A 14,404-nucleotide genomic window follows, 5' to 3' on the forward strand; every position below is an offset into this window, starting at 1 on the left:
GAAAGGCCTAAAGTGAAGGGGTTCATGTGAAGAAACCCCTGTGAAGCTGCTCTGTATGGAGGAACGGGCTTAAATGCCTCCAAGTTGATGTGCACAAGTGATCAAGTGTGAGCAAGTTAAGGCAATATTTAGTTTTAGTTATAGCTGAATGGGGGGGTGTCGCACTAAACATGTGCAAGTGAATACAGATTAACTTACTTTTGACACATGCTATTGCATCATTTTTTTTCAGTACACATACATTTCTTTTTCATTGATTTAACTGGGTTTTCTTCATCTACTTTCAGGACTTGTTTGAAAAGCTGATGTTTAAGGGTACATCCATATAACATTTTTTAAAGGGTTCCCCAACTTTCAAGCAGCACTATGCTTTTTTGGTAAACCCGTTGTGGGGTTGTGGAAAGATGACACCAAGCTCGACACTACAGCCGTTTGTAAAGATTCCATTAACATTACAGGTTATTTGAATAAATTACCTATAGCAATTTATATTACCGTCAATAGCACTCCGATTACAAAATATCCAATGTGTCAGGTCCCTAAACCAGGCAAAGTATATTTATCACAAGGCCAACCCCTTAAAGTGATACTGACACAAAGAATTTATACTTAACGAAAATTCTTTCCCTCAGTCCCAAAGGCAGCAACGAGAGAAGCTCTCCTCCCCTATAGGTAGGATAAGCCTGCACCAATTAGAAGTGACTCTTCCCCCTATAAAACTCCCAGCAACCCCAAGCTCTTCAGTGAGTAACATTTCTGCTGATAATCATATTGTGTACAAAAGAAGAGGGGGGAATATATGCGGCCTTAGGGACTAAGGGAAAAGGTATTTTCGGTAATTCTTTATTTCCCTCACGTACCTACAGGCAGCACTTAACGAGAGTATGAAGGCCGATTGCTTAGATGCATCAATGTCCAGCCTGTGGTGTTTTGCCAAAGTCCTACAGCTTGACCACGAAGCTGCTTTGCAGATCTGGTCCAATGTGACACCTCTCTGCCCAGGTCGACATTGCTCTAGTAAATGTGCCTTTAATTCCTCTGGCACTACTTTATCTGCCTTTTGGTAGGCTAGTTTGTTAAATAGTTTGTTTTATCCATCTAGAGATGGCTGATTGAAGTGGCTTTTCCTTTATTAGGACCCGCAAAGGAAAAGAGCAGATTAGCCACTCTAAATGGCTCGACTCTTTGGAGGTAGCACATCAGGCATCTTTTTGCGTCTAGCAATTGTAGCGCTTACTCCCTCTGGTTTTTGGAAGAATGACCAAAGGATGAAAAGTGAATTTCATGTGAAATATGACAACTTTTGGTGAAAATGAGGGATCAGCCCTCTAAATTAATTCTTGAGGTTGGATCTGAGGTTGGCTGTTTGCATGATAGAGCCTGTAGTTCCCAAACTCACCTTGCCGAGCAAACTGAAAAAAAGCCATTTTAATTGCTAGATTGAACAATGATGCCTTTGATAAGGGTTCAAAGGGTTTTTTTTTTTGCACTGCTTTCAATACAACGTCAACCTCCCAAGTAGGGACAAGTTTGAATTTCTTTGGTGACTGCTTTGAGGAATCTTGATTAAAGGGTGCTCTGCCACTGATTTACCCCTGTAGGCCCCCCAAGGCCGCAATCTGAACTTTCAGTGTTTTTAGTGTCAATTTCTTTTCAAAACATTCCTGAAGGAAATCCAGGATTGTTATGCAGTTTTGGGAAAATGGTTCTGTCCTTACACTAGAAACTGAATTTTTTTTCAAATTCTCTGGTACATAGTGTTAGTGATTCTTTTCTGGCTCTGCAGCAGGATAATTACCTTGGATGAAATTCCTTGCTGGCTTAGTATGTTCCTCTCAGTTTCCAGGCCATCAACATTAAGGCATCTGGGTTCTTATGTAGCACTGGCCCTTGTAGTAGTAGATCTTTCCTTTTTGGTAAAGGCCAAGACAGACAGGTTGACATTTGTAGCAGATCCGCATACCAACTTCTTGGCCAGGCTGGTGCAATTACAATTAATGTTGCCCGATCTTGTCTGATCTTTTTGATTACCCTCGCAATTTTTGCAAGGGGAGGGAAAATGTATGCCAGTTTGAAATTCCACAGTTTCATCAGGGCATCCACTGCAATTTTTCACTGGTTTGTTTTTAGGGAAAACTTTTCACTTTGTTGATTTCTCGTGGCCATAAGGTCGATTTCTGGAATCCCCCAAAGATCTGAGAAAACACCTCTGGATTTAAACTCAATTCTGTTGGTGAAATTTCCTGGCGACAATCTGCTTATTGTATTTGTGTAGCCTCTTAAATGTCGTGCTGTTAATTCTTCTGACCAAGAACATATTTTTGCTGACAATTCTAAAAGGGCTTGGCTTTTTGAGCCTCCCTGGTGATTCAAGTAGTATACTGTTGCTATGTTGTCTGTGTGGATTCTTACCGAGTGGCCTCTTATGGAATCCTTGAAGGCCAGAATTGACCTCCAGACTGCTTCTAGGAGCTTCCAGAAGATTTGAAGGTTGGCAAAATTTTCGACCCCAATGACCTCATCTGTAGCAGCCATCTAAATGGACTCCCCAACCCCAATTGCTTGCATCCATGGTAATTATCTTAACCTGTTTTGGAAACAAGTTGGTTCTTTTTTGAAGGTTTTGTGGCAACAGCCACCATTTGAGAGACTTACTTGAACTGGAAGGACTACATGTCAGTTCAATGAATCTTCCTGCGGATTCCAATTTTGGATCAAGAAGTTTTGTAGTGATTTTGCATGGGCTTTGGCCCAAGGAACCGCCTCTATTGATGAAGTAAAAAGACCTAGGGTTTCCTAAATTTGTCTTACTGTAGATCTTTGAGTAAGCAGGGATACTTTCTGAATTATCTTTTCACATTTTTCTTCTGGTAAAAAAAAAAAATATTGCCTATTTTGGTATCTAGCCACATTCCTAAAAATAATTTGAGTTGAAAAGATTACTGACTTTTCCCAGTTTACAACCCAGCCTTGGGACTGTAGGGTATGTAGAATAAAAGAAAGATGTTCTTTTAAAATGGAAGGGGATCTTGCCTTTATTAGACAGTCTATGATTGCCATCGATATTTCCCTTAAAAAAAGCTGCGACCACTACGAAGATTTTTGTAAAAACTAGGGGAGCGCTTGATATGCCAAATGGGAGTGCTGTAAACTGAAGATGTTCCACTGAATGGTCTACTATGGCTACTCAGATATTTTTGACGACAGGGTCTTATTGGAACATGCAGGTAGGCATTTTGTAAGTCCAGTGTGACCATGTAGTCTCCTGGAGGCAATGATGCTATTACTGAGCGGATTGTTTCCATTTTGAATTTCTCTTTTCTATGAACTGGTTTAGGAACCTTAAATCTAGAATGGTTCGATATGTTCTGTCTGGTTTGGGAAAAAGGAACATAAGAGAATATACCCCTACAACATTTTCCACTGGAGGGGACTGGAATGAGTACGCCCTGATTTTTAAATTCTAGAATGGCTTCTGAGAGGACTTGTCTGACAACTGGTCTTGGGGTCAACTTGTACTTGTTTTGTGGTTTGGCAATAAAAGTAACCATTCTGGATTTTTTGAAGGACCCACTTGTTTGTTATTTTTTCCCAAGCAGATACAAAGTTCTTTAGTCTGCCCCCTACTGGCCTGGCGTCAGGAGGAAAAAGATCTTTGGTTGTAGCCTGGATGTCCTCTGCCTCTGTTTTCCCCTGTAAGAGGAAAATGTATCCCTACTGGATCTGATGCCTCTTCCTTGTCATCTTGTTTTGTACAATGGACCTTGTGTATGAAAAAATGGTTTCCTCTGTTTTCTATCCTGGGGAAGACCCCTAACTCGCATCAGATGTCTTCCCAACAAGTAGATCCAATTCTGATCCAAATTTTTCTCCTTCAAATGTCCCTTTTTCGATCCTTTTTGTAATCGATTGATCCAGATTTTTTGGGATCTGGCAACCGAGCCTGCTGCAATTGCTGGTTTGAATGAGGCTGCGGTTGCTAGATATGCCTTCCTAAGGGCTGCTTCAGCTTTCCTGTCCATTGGATCATTTAGCCCTGAGCTATCTTCCAGGGGTAGTGTGGTTCTGTTAACCACCTGGGCCACTGTCTAGCATCCTAATTTTTTGTCTTTTTACTAGTCTTTTTGGGCAGTTCTTTCATACCCATGGTATCTAACTGCCAATAAAAAAGGTTTGATTAGGAAAAATTCCTGTTTCAGGTACTTCATCTTCCTCTGATTCTGATGACATTTTCTTTTGCGGGACCTTTATCTGCTGAACCCTCTAAAGAAACATCCTCAAAGACTGATTCCGCTACTATGGATGTCCCTTTATTATGTGAATATTAAAATAATCAAAAGTTTCTTACATAGCTCCTTTCATCCAGGTAACAATCTTGCATATAAGGCACAGGACTTTTTTCAGCACAAGGTTTGCATAGTTTTTCATTTTCAAAAAAAAAAAAACCACTGCGCTGCAGCCTGCACAATTTCCAGGGTGCCGTTTCTTAAAATCCTTCATATGCTTTTTTCTAAGGCAGATCTTTTGATCTTTGCTTGTCTTTACTCTTTGCCGCATCAGCCTTCTCTGGAGTTTGGTCAGCCATATCTAAAACAATCTAAAACAAATTACTCAATAAGTTGCTTAATACAGCTTTAGTTACATAAAGTGGCAAAGTCTTACCAGTGGAGAAGCAGGACAGCATGTATGGACCCAGCTCTGTTGTATCCAGGAGTGGAGTGCATGCAACAATTTTGTGCCAAAAATAGCACAGAAAGGGACGCTGATGCGTCCATTTTCGCACCCATTTTTTTACGCCGATACGGAATTACACCTGCGAGTCAATTTGCATCAAAGAACTACGCAGCCAAGACACCAGTCAATTTTTGTGACAAAAAAAAAAAAAAAACATGTGGCAAACAAAGTGCTCCATTACTACTCCACTCAGGCCCTTCCAGAAGCTTTGGTGGAAGTAGGGCATGAGACCTGCTGAGAGGGACTTTGCAGTGAGGGAAAACAGCAGGTGGTGCAACACCCTCAAGCGGGCCGGGGCACTTTGTAGCTGGGTTATTTTTTGGCAATCCCTCACCGCTGGACAGTCATGTCACCTCACTCCAAGAGGCATAGCCAGAGTTGTTTCGGATTTTTCTCCGTCGTCCTTGGTGCGGTCTGGATCCTTCCTAGGTAGGAAAAACACTGAAGAGCTTGGGGGTTGCTGGGAGTTTTATAGGGGAGGAGCCACTTCTAATTGGTGCAGGCTAAAAGGGAGGAGAGCTGCTCTGTCGTTAAGTGCTGCCTGTAGGGACGCGAGGGAAACTACTTTTTAAAATATGAATGTACATTAAAAGTTACCAATAGGTAATGCTGATCGTTTTTTGCAAAGAGGTTTGTTTTTGTAAGCAATTAGTTGGAGTTTCTAAACCCAACTTGTTTTGCCAAACTGACTGTCCCATCTCAGCCGGTCAGTTAAAGTTTCTAATGCCAACTGACTCCTGCTGCACAAATATGGCAGCCCCCTCATACAGGCACATGGAGCATCAGATGGGTAATGTAAAAGCATTGTGCAAATCATTTATGGCAAAGTTGCTTTCAAAAAACAATTAGGAAAATGTTTAATTTCTGATGTCAGTAGCTCTTTAAACAGGGTATCCTACACCCCCAAGAAAAAGTTAAAAAAGTTCATTAATGTACTAGTATGACTGCTCAAGAGTTAAAATTCCATAAGAGTATGCTTACCTTGCCCCAATCTCTCTGCGATGAGGAGTTAGCAGATGCCATTCTGGCTTTCTTTTTGCTTTCTTTCAACTTCTCACCAGCTAAAACCACTTCACTTGCATCATTTCTGCAGTCTGGGCAGTACCTGTTAAGTGTACGGTAGTACAAATTAATGGGAGACCTTTAAAGGTCATACGGTCTTGGCTTAATAGACAAACCCCCAAAGTAAACAGAAAATGTTTACCTACTTACGGTACTGTTTCCTAGTTACCTACCATGGCAGCATTCACCAATGGGTTAATCTCCCCTCTGGACCAATAGACATGACCTCCCACTAATCTGCTAAAATTTTTAGCCCCGCCTCACTTAGGGTGGGAACAATGTTTGTGAATGCTGACCAGAAAACAAATTACCATAAGGAAATTTCCTTTTTTCCCTAGTCTCCCATGGCAGGTATTCACCAATGGGAATTCCCAGAGCTTCAATAAAGGGAGGGGACCAAGATTGCAAGTAAAAACAGAAAATGCTTTCAGGATAGCACAACTGACTTTTCTACCAATTCTTGCTTCCAGAGAAGCAAAAATATCCAATTTATAGTGTCAAAAGTAAAGGAGGACCATCTTGCCTCCAGTGAGACTTTCATTGCCATCGCCCAGGAACATGATAATGCTCGTGTAGAATGGGCTTTTAACTCCGTTTGGACCATCTGTATTATACATTTGCTATAGCAGCCACAATCCAAGAGCTCAGAGTTTTCATTGTTCTTTCCAGATAGACTATTTGCGCTCAGCAGATCTTGCATATGCCACTGCAATTCCTTCAGTTTTGGGATCTGGACAAAAAGGAAGAGTAACTTCCCAATTCAAATGAAACTAAAAAAAAAAAACTTTTGAATGGAATCTAAAAGCTGGTTTTAGTACAACTAAATTGCTGTATAAGGTTCTGATGCTGCTAAAGCAGATAACTCCCCCACTCGACAGGCAGATGTGACTGCTACCAAGAGTATCACCTTAAAGGGATACTGTCATGGGGAAAAAAAAAAAAACTTTCAAAATCAATCATTTAACAGTGCTGCTCCAGCAAAATTCTGCACTGAAATCCATTTCTCAAAAGAGCAAACAGATTTTTTTATATTCAGTTTTGAAATCTGACATGGGGCTAGACATATTGTCAATTTCCCAGCTGCCCCAAGTCATGTGACTTGTGCGATAAACTTCAATCACTTTGCTGCAAGTTGGAGTGATATCATCCCCCACACCCTTCCCCCCCAGCAGCCAAACAAAAGAACAATGGGAAGGTAACCAGAGAACATCTCCCTAACACAAGATAACAGCTGCCTGGTAGATCTAAAAACAGCACTCAATAGTAAAAACCCATGTCCCACTGAGACACAGTTACATTGAGAAGGAAAAACCAGCAGCCTGCCAGAAAGCATCTCTCCTAAAGTGCAGGCACAAGTCACATGACCAGGGGCAGCTGGGGAAATTGACAAAATGTCTAGCCCTATGTCAGATTTCAAAATTGAATATAAAAAAATCTGATTGATCTTGAGAAATGGATTTCAGTGCAGAATTTTGCTGGAGCAGCACTATTAAATGATTCATTTTGAAAAAAATACACATTTTTCTGATGACAGGATCCCTTTAAGCGTAAGAATCCATGAGACTTCCACTTAAGGTTCGAAAGGAGGCTAGGTCAAGACAGTTGGCACAAAGGGTAAAATCCCAGAGTGGCAACATATTTCTTCTGAACGACCTTACCCTTGATACAGCATTAAAGGACCTTTGTACTAAAAGATCCATTGCCCAGTTCTTCCCTGTAAGAGCCGAGATATCAGAAACTTGACCTTTAAGTACTTATTTCAACTTCTTTTCAAACCCTGAACAAAAATTTCAACCATCAATTGAGGACCCATACGGATCATGCTTTTTACTTAAAGGGGTAGTTCACCTTCCAAACACTAATTCAGTTTTTAGATTGTTCCCCAGAAATAGACTTTTTTCAATTACTTTCCATCATTTATTTCTTACTGTTTTTCCAAAATATAATAAAGTTGAATGTTCCTGTCTCTGGAGTTTGAGTCTGGCAGCTCAGTAATTCAGGTGCAGACTCCAAATTGTTACAATTTTGCAACATTTAGTTCAGGGGTCAGCAACCTTTACTATCAAAAGAGCCATTTTGCCCTCTTCCACTAAACAAAAATAGTATGGAGCCGCAAAACATACCGAATAGCCCTATTAAATGCTAGTGTTCTCATCTGTTTAAAGGCGACGGCTATAGACGTCATTAAAATATGCATCACATCCACTTCTATAGCCCTCGCACCTGCTGCAGCTGGACTCTGGAGGCTTCTCTCTTTTCTTGTGTGCGACCGTGGTAAGGATCATGATGAATCATCTTGCTGCAGCTCGGTCTTGCCTGGGTGCGAGGGCTGTATAGACGACATGACAAGCAAAATGAAGAGCCGCGGGTTGCCTACCCCTGATTTAGTTGATACATTTCTCAGCAGCATCTCTTGAGTATTAGTAACTATTGTATCAAGTCTAACAGCTGCCTGTAATGAAGCGCAGGGATTCTGTTCAGCAGGGACAAAGCTAAGAAATGTATCAACTAAATGTATCCATTTAGAATAGGTTACATGGTTGGTGGCCCCCCCTCCTCCCAGGGCTGCTTCCGAAGGTGAAAAAAGACCACTTTAATATTAGAAAAACGGTCACACATAGAAAATAGAAAGTCATTGGAAAAAGTCATTATTTCTGGTGATCTATCTTTCAAATTCAAATTCTTAAGTTTACTTCTCAGTCTCCAGGCCAAAGATTCTTCCCTTGGTTCTAAAGAGAACATTGGACTAGCCAACATGGGTAGTATGGAATCACCACTATCTGCTAGGGCTAGTTGGAGAAGCAGAGGAAACGAGGGTCTTCTTGGCCAGAAAGGAAATATTGCTCTGCTGTATTCAAATTTTTTGAATACTCTCCAGATTAATGGAGATGGGGGAATAGACATAAATTAGACCTTCTGACCAACTTTGTCTCAAACTGTCCACCTCCCTGCCACACATGGGAGTGTTGAGAAAAACTGGCTGCAATTCCAATTTTGAGCGGACGCCATAGCATCTATGTCTGGTCATCAAAAATCTTCTGTAAAATGTAATTCTACAAAAATGCAAATTCTGTGAGGAATAAATTAGGACACCCCCACTTTATTCCCACTTAAAATGGCTCAAATCACACACAAGTGTATCACATCATGTGCACATGATTAGAACATTGTTTAGCATTTTGAAGGAGGTTTGCCCTAAACATCAAACATTTAGTTTGGTGTGCTCTTGACTGTTGAGGTGCGTGAACACCATGGTGAGATCAAAAGAGCTGTTGGAGGCCTTCAGAAAGGATTGTAGCAGCTTATCTGTCTGGTAAGGGATTTAAAAAGATCTATAAAAAAAAAAAAAAAAAAAAAATTTAAATCTGCCATCCCACTTTACAAAAACATGCCAACATGCCCAGGTCTCACCATCCAAGCAAGTTCACCCTGAGAGCAGACCACAAGATACTAAAACAAGTCTCCAAAAACCCTAAAATTACCTCACAGGACCTACAGCAGGCTCTTGCTACTGTTGATGTGAAAGTGCATGCCTCTAGAATTAGAAAGACTGCACAATTTTAACTTGCATGGAAGGTGTGCAAGGAGGAAACCTTTGCTATCCAACATAAAGGCAGACTGAAGTTTGCCAAGACCAGGACTTTTTGAATAATGTTATTTGGACAGATGAGTCTAAGCTTAAATTATTGGACACCAGAACAGAGAATATCTTTGGCATAAACCAAATATAGCATTGCAGGAAAAGAACCTCATATCAACTGTGAAACATGGAGGTGAAAATGTCATGGTTTGGGGATGCTTTGCTGCATGCAGCAGGACCTGCCCAGCTCACCATCAGAGAATCCACCATGAATTCTACCATGTACCAGAGGGCGCTTGAGGTACATGTCAAACCATCTAAGAAAACTGAAGCTTAACTGGACCCTGCAATACAACAAGGACCCAAAACATACAAGTTCACTGGCTGAAAACTAAGAGGAGTCCTGGAGTGGTAGAGTCAGAGCCCAAATCTTAATCCCACTGAGATGCTGTGGAGTGATTTGAAACAGGCTGAAAACCCTCAAAGATCTGAAAGAATTCTGCATTGAGGAGTGGGGGCAAACTTTCCTCAGACCGATGTCAGACTGGTAGATGACTATAAAAAGTGCATCACGGCAGTTATTTCAGCCATTGCAGTGGGTAAAACTAGCTATTAGGGGGTAGGGTATCTTAACTTTTTCTTCCGTTACAATACACATTTTTGTGGAGTTAATCAAGGTTAGTTTGTTTAATACACTAACAGCTACAGATGAAGCCACATGGATTTGTGTGTTAATCGAGTCATGACTCGGGATTAACTGAAGAAAAATTTATCTAAACTCATTTAATGCATTTAACCTTTTCATTAGCATACCAAAGCACCATTGTTCACAATGGTGAACACTTTAATATGTAATGCAGTGACAGTTTTCTGTGTTAAATGTGATAAGTGGGATATCTGGGTTTAGTTATTCCGTGTCAAACAAACAAACCAAATTGTCTTCATCTGTACCACTGCATTAAAACAGCCAGGAATTATGTCCACACAATGCATTCCTTATATAACATCACAGCAATACCTACCAGTCTTCATCTTGAGGTATGACAGACAATGGGGGTTTAAGGCAATAAATGTGGAATGCCAGGTCACACTCATCACAAAGTAGTTGCTTCTCTGGGTCCTGTTTGCCCCCACAAATACAACATGCACACATCCTGCAGGCTCTCTTTGGGTTGTCCTTACAGTGTTTACATTCTGGACCATTCTGACCTGAAACGAAAAAACAGTTACGTTTAGCCATTTCAAGAACAGTACAAATCGCAGGATTATAAAACTTAGACCAAGCCAGTAATTTACTCACGTTTTTGAGGGCTCTCAGTGTTAAGATATGTAGATCCCGGCTCTTCTATTTTGTAAATTTCATTGACAAATCTTATTCTACAGTCATTTAATGAGTCACCAGCATCCCTAAAATAAGCCACTAAACATTAGTAAATGGAGGGAAAAAAAAAAAAGCTAAAAGACTTGACATTGATTTTAGGCAGTAATGCATACATATAGAAACAAGGTTTGTGCTGCTGCCACATCAAAATGAATAAATGTGGTACCACTTAAGTAAATAAATAAATATTTAAATCAAAAAAATACCAAATAAAGTAAAGAATGGAGAAAAACACACAGTTCACCTCAGTCCCAAGGTGCAAAATCAAAATTACTGTGTCAAAACGGAATGTGAGGATCTCCAAAAATGTGAAAACAAATGTACATTTGTTTTCGCATTTTTGGAGATCCTCACATTCCGTTTTGACACAGTAATGCATACATTAAACGTATATAGTTTTACAAGAAGCTGCCAGGATCAGGGCAACTTACAAAATAACATTTTATGATTGTGTGGGGGGGGGGTGGTGCACAGCATCCGAAGCATCATCTATTTTTGTGATTGCCAGCCAATATGATCCGGATATTGCATTGCAATCTAGATTGAGACAAAGTACATGGAGCCCATGGGAAAGCCACCAAAATGTAGACTGGAGTTTTTAAATGCTGGAATACCAAAATTACATGACAGTTGGAGGCCCTCAGGGAATAGTTTAACATCTGTGACAGCACTTGTACACAGGAGGCTTGCTACTATTTTGGCATATCTGTAGCTTACCAGCAGGGTACAAAGTCTAGATTGAAGTGCCTAAAACACTCACCCAAGTAACACCTTGGCATAAATTTCTTTAATTTTTTTACTCTCATGTTTCCTCAGTATTTCTGCATCATACCAGTATCCTCTCTCCTTTGGCTCATCTGGATTATAGTTTACCATTACCACTTGACCCACTTTGATCTCATGCCATGGTAGTGTGGTACGTGCCCGCAACCTCACATCCTTACAAGTCAACTGCACGACTCCATTTTCAGGATAACTAAGATAGGAAAGATACTACATAAGTTAAACAAGCAATATTTTATAGAAAACTCATTTCTACACATTTTAGTTTAATTTCGTTTGAATATACTTTTGACTGCAGGTTTTACATGTGTAGTAAACAAAACCAGCTACAAGTGCTTAAGTGCAACATATATGTTGCTTTAGGGTAATGCATTTTTCCAACTGGTACAGAAAAATCCACAATAGTACAATAATTTATTTTTTTCTGGACAACAATGTCGTTTCGGACAAAAATGTGTCAACTGAAAGATTCCTGGCGTGGCATAAGCCAAATAAGAATTGTTAACTTACTAAGAATTTTATTAAAATATATTTATAGGACAATATTAAGCATTGTACACAAGCAACTATACATCATACAAAAAAAGCCCTACAAGAGGTAAAGAGGGCCCTGTGCAATATTGCTTAGGATTAGTAATTGTCGAGGGAATTTTCAGCAAAGCGAATGGGGTCAGATTCACCCATCACTACTTAATCTGAAAATACCATGTAATAAAAAAATTAAAAAAAAGCACAGAAAGCCCTTAATCTTTAATTAGAGTGATAGTCCACGGCATGACATTTAGAACCCCAACATTGAATAAAACAGTACTTACTCCTCATACTTTACATGATAAATTATGGCATCAGAAGTTACAGATGTGTCCGAGACTTCAGGCAATGTCCCATAAGGGCCGACTTTCTTCGAGACATTTACAATTTGAGCCTCAAACCATGCACCCATGTTTAGATCTCGAGCATCCACTAAATCATTTTTCTGCAAAAGTAACTGCTATTAATGACAAAAAAAAAGAAAATACATCATTACAAGAATATTTGTTAAAAACATACCTTATATAGGCTAGTGCCTACATTTTCACCAATTATGGAAATAGACTGTCCATCCACATCCATGGCACCCTCACCACTGCCAGAATCAGAATCTCTTTGTCCTGAACCACAACCAGCAGAAGCATCAGAAAGTTCACATTCTTTATGCTTTGTGGGAAACGAATCCGGAATCTGACGCACTAACAGCTGAACAATGTCATTCAAACCCACACTGTAATCAAATAGCGTGTGTCCATTCTCCATCTGTAAGAGGAAAAAGTGTCTAGTTAGAACTATTTCATCCTTACTTAAAGGGGATGTAAAAAAATAAAAAAAAAACCATTTATACTTTAATAAAAAAGAAACCTCAAATAAAGTGTGTACAGTTTTAAATAAATTAACTATATGCAGTGAAATTCCCCCTTCATTTAGTTGCTGTGACTGCTGCAGATAGCAAACTTCAGACGGCAATTCCCCCCACCTTCTTCCCAGAAGCTTTGTTTGTTTTCCGGTAGAGCAGCCAGCGACTGTGTACGAGATTTGTATCTGCAGACCCAGTGCAGTCTGCATATTCTGATTATTAATCAGTCTTGCTTTATCTGCTTCTATGGCAGATATTTGACTTGTGTCGTTTTGATAATTTAGGATGATCCCTAAATTGGACCTCCAACAGAAGCCCAGACCACACAGAGCATGTGTGTAGTCTTGGTCTTGCAAAGATTAACAGTTACAAGATGCCCCCCCCCTGCAGCCAACTTTGAAAATAGTTTGTTTTATTATGCTTTTGGTGCAGTAAGTTCATGTTTAGATTTAAGTATACAAAATATAGCATTTTTAGCATTATTATAATTTAGACTTTAGTTCCCCCTTAAGTGTGGTTAGGAATTAGATTTTGAACAGCACTAGTCACTATATGGATAAATTACCCTTTTGTGGCAAGCATTAGCAACACTTTCAATTTCAGAAAGTGAACTTAAAGGAACAGTACATCAAAAACATTTTTAAAAAACTTTGTAATCATCAAGACAAAAAAAACGTTAAAATTGCAAAGTCTTTATTAAGAAAAAAAACTTATTGAAACTCCACTTCTGTTCAGAAAAGGCCACATGGCGACCATCCATTGTGCGGCGCTGGATTTCTCCTCCTAGGCATCTTTCTCATGTTGTACTGACAGAGCATGCAACAGCTGCACCTCAACGTGGAATAGTTGTAGGTGCTGCATCAGAAGGGTGATCAGCTTGGACAGCACATCCTTGCTCCTTAAGAATGGGCCCAGCCGAGGAGCCCAGCGCAGAGCAGAAGGGGGAGCGGATAATCTGAGGCTTTCACTGCACAAGCGGAGCTCCCAGCCTGCCCAATACACACCTACTCCCCTCTAACAATGGCTTCATCTTGTTCTCAGCACAAACAGCAGCAGCGAATTCCCCGGCTTTACACCTTCAATTTCTATTGAAGCCCAGAGGGCTAGAAGCTGCAGACTTGCCTGTGCGGATTCCGTTTTCCTACGCGCCGTCTGTCCACCCTTCACCCCCTAGCCCTCTCACCTTTGCACGCTGCTCTTGCTTCCCCTGGCAGCCACAGGGTTAAGGAGTTGCCAGTGCAGAGTTGGATTAAACAAAATTGAGCAGTAGCGACAGAAATCGCAGCTTCCTCCATACACTAGGCGTCTGTCCGTGTCTGTAGTTAGCATAATCCCTCAGTGGTGTTGCTGTGTTTAGAGCAGTAACAAACGTTGATTTGGGAAGTAGAAGCCAACGGGATATTTTAGGGGAAAATGAGCAGAAAGTGAAGACCAAGGCCGGGGAATATTATAAGACTGAATTGCTATCACAATT

General features: G+C 40.3%; 1 protein-coding gene across 3 annotated transcripts in view; it reads right to left on the reverse strand.

The window, feature by feature from the left end:
* The window catches only part of uhrf1.S (ubiquitin-like with PHD and ring finger domains 1 S homeolog), a 151,492-nt gene that overhangs the window by 85,315 nt on the left and 51,773 nt on the right, over positions 1-14,404 (reverse strand). For all 3 annotated transcript variants that reach the window (XM_018236363.2, XM_041574997.1, NM_001135764.1), the window contains 6 exon segments: positions 12,591-12,833; positions 12,356-12,516; positions 11,518-11,733; positions 10,677-10,783; positions 10,399-10,585; positions 5,716-5,839 (listed from right to left, as the gene is read on the reverse strand). In XM_018236363.2, coding sequence (XP_018091852.1) covers positions 5,716-5,839; positions 10,399-10,585; positions 10,677-10,783; positions 11,518-11,733; positions 12,356-12,516; positions 12,591-12,833 — 1,038 coding nt within the window.

The sequence above is a fragment of the Xenopus laevis genome, chromosome 1S (assembly GCF_017654675.1).
Source record: "Xenopus laevis strain J_2021 chromosome 1S, Xenopus_laevis_v10.1, whole genome shotgun sequence".
Lineage (NCBI taxonomy): Eukaryota > Metazoa > Chordata > Amphibia > Anura > Pipidae > Xenopus > Xenopus laevis.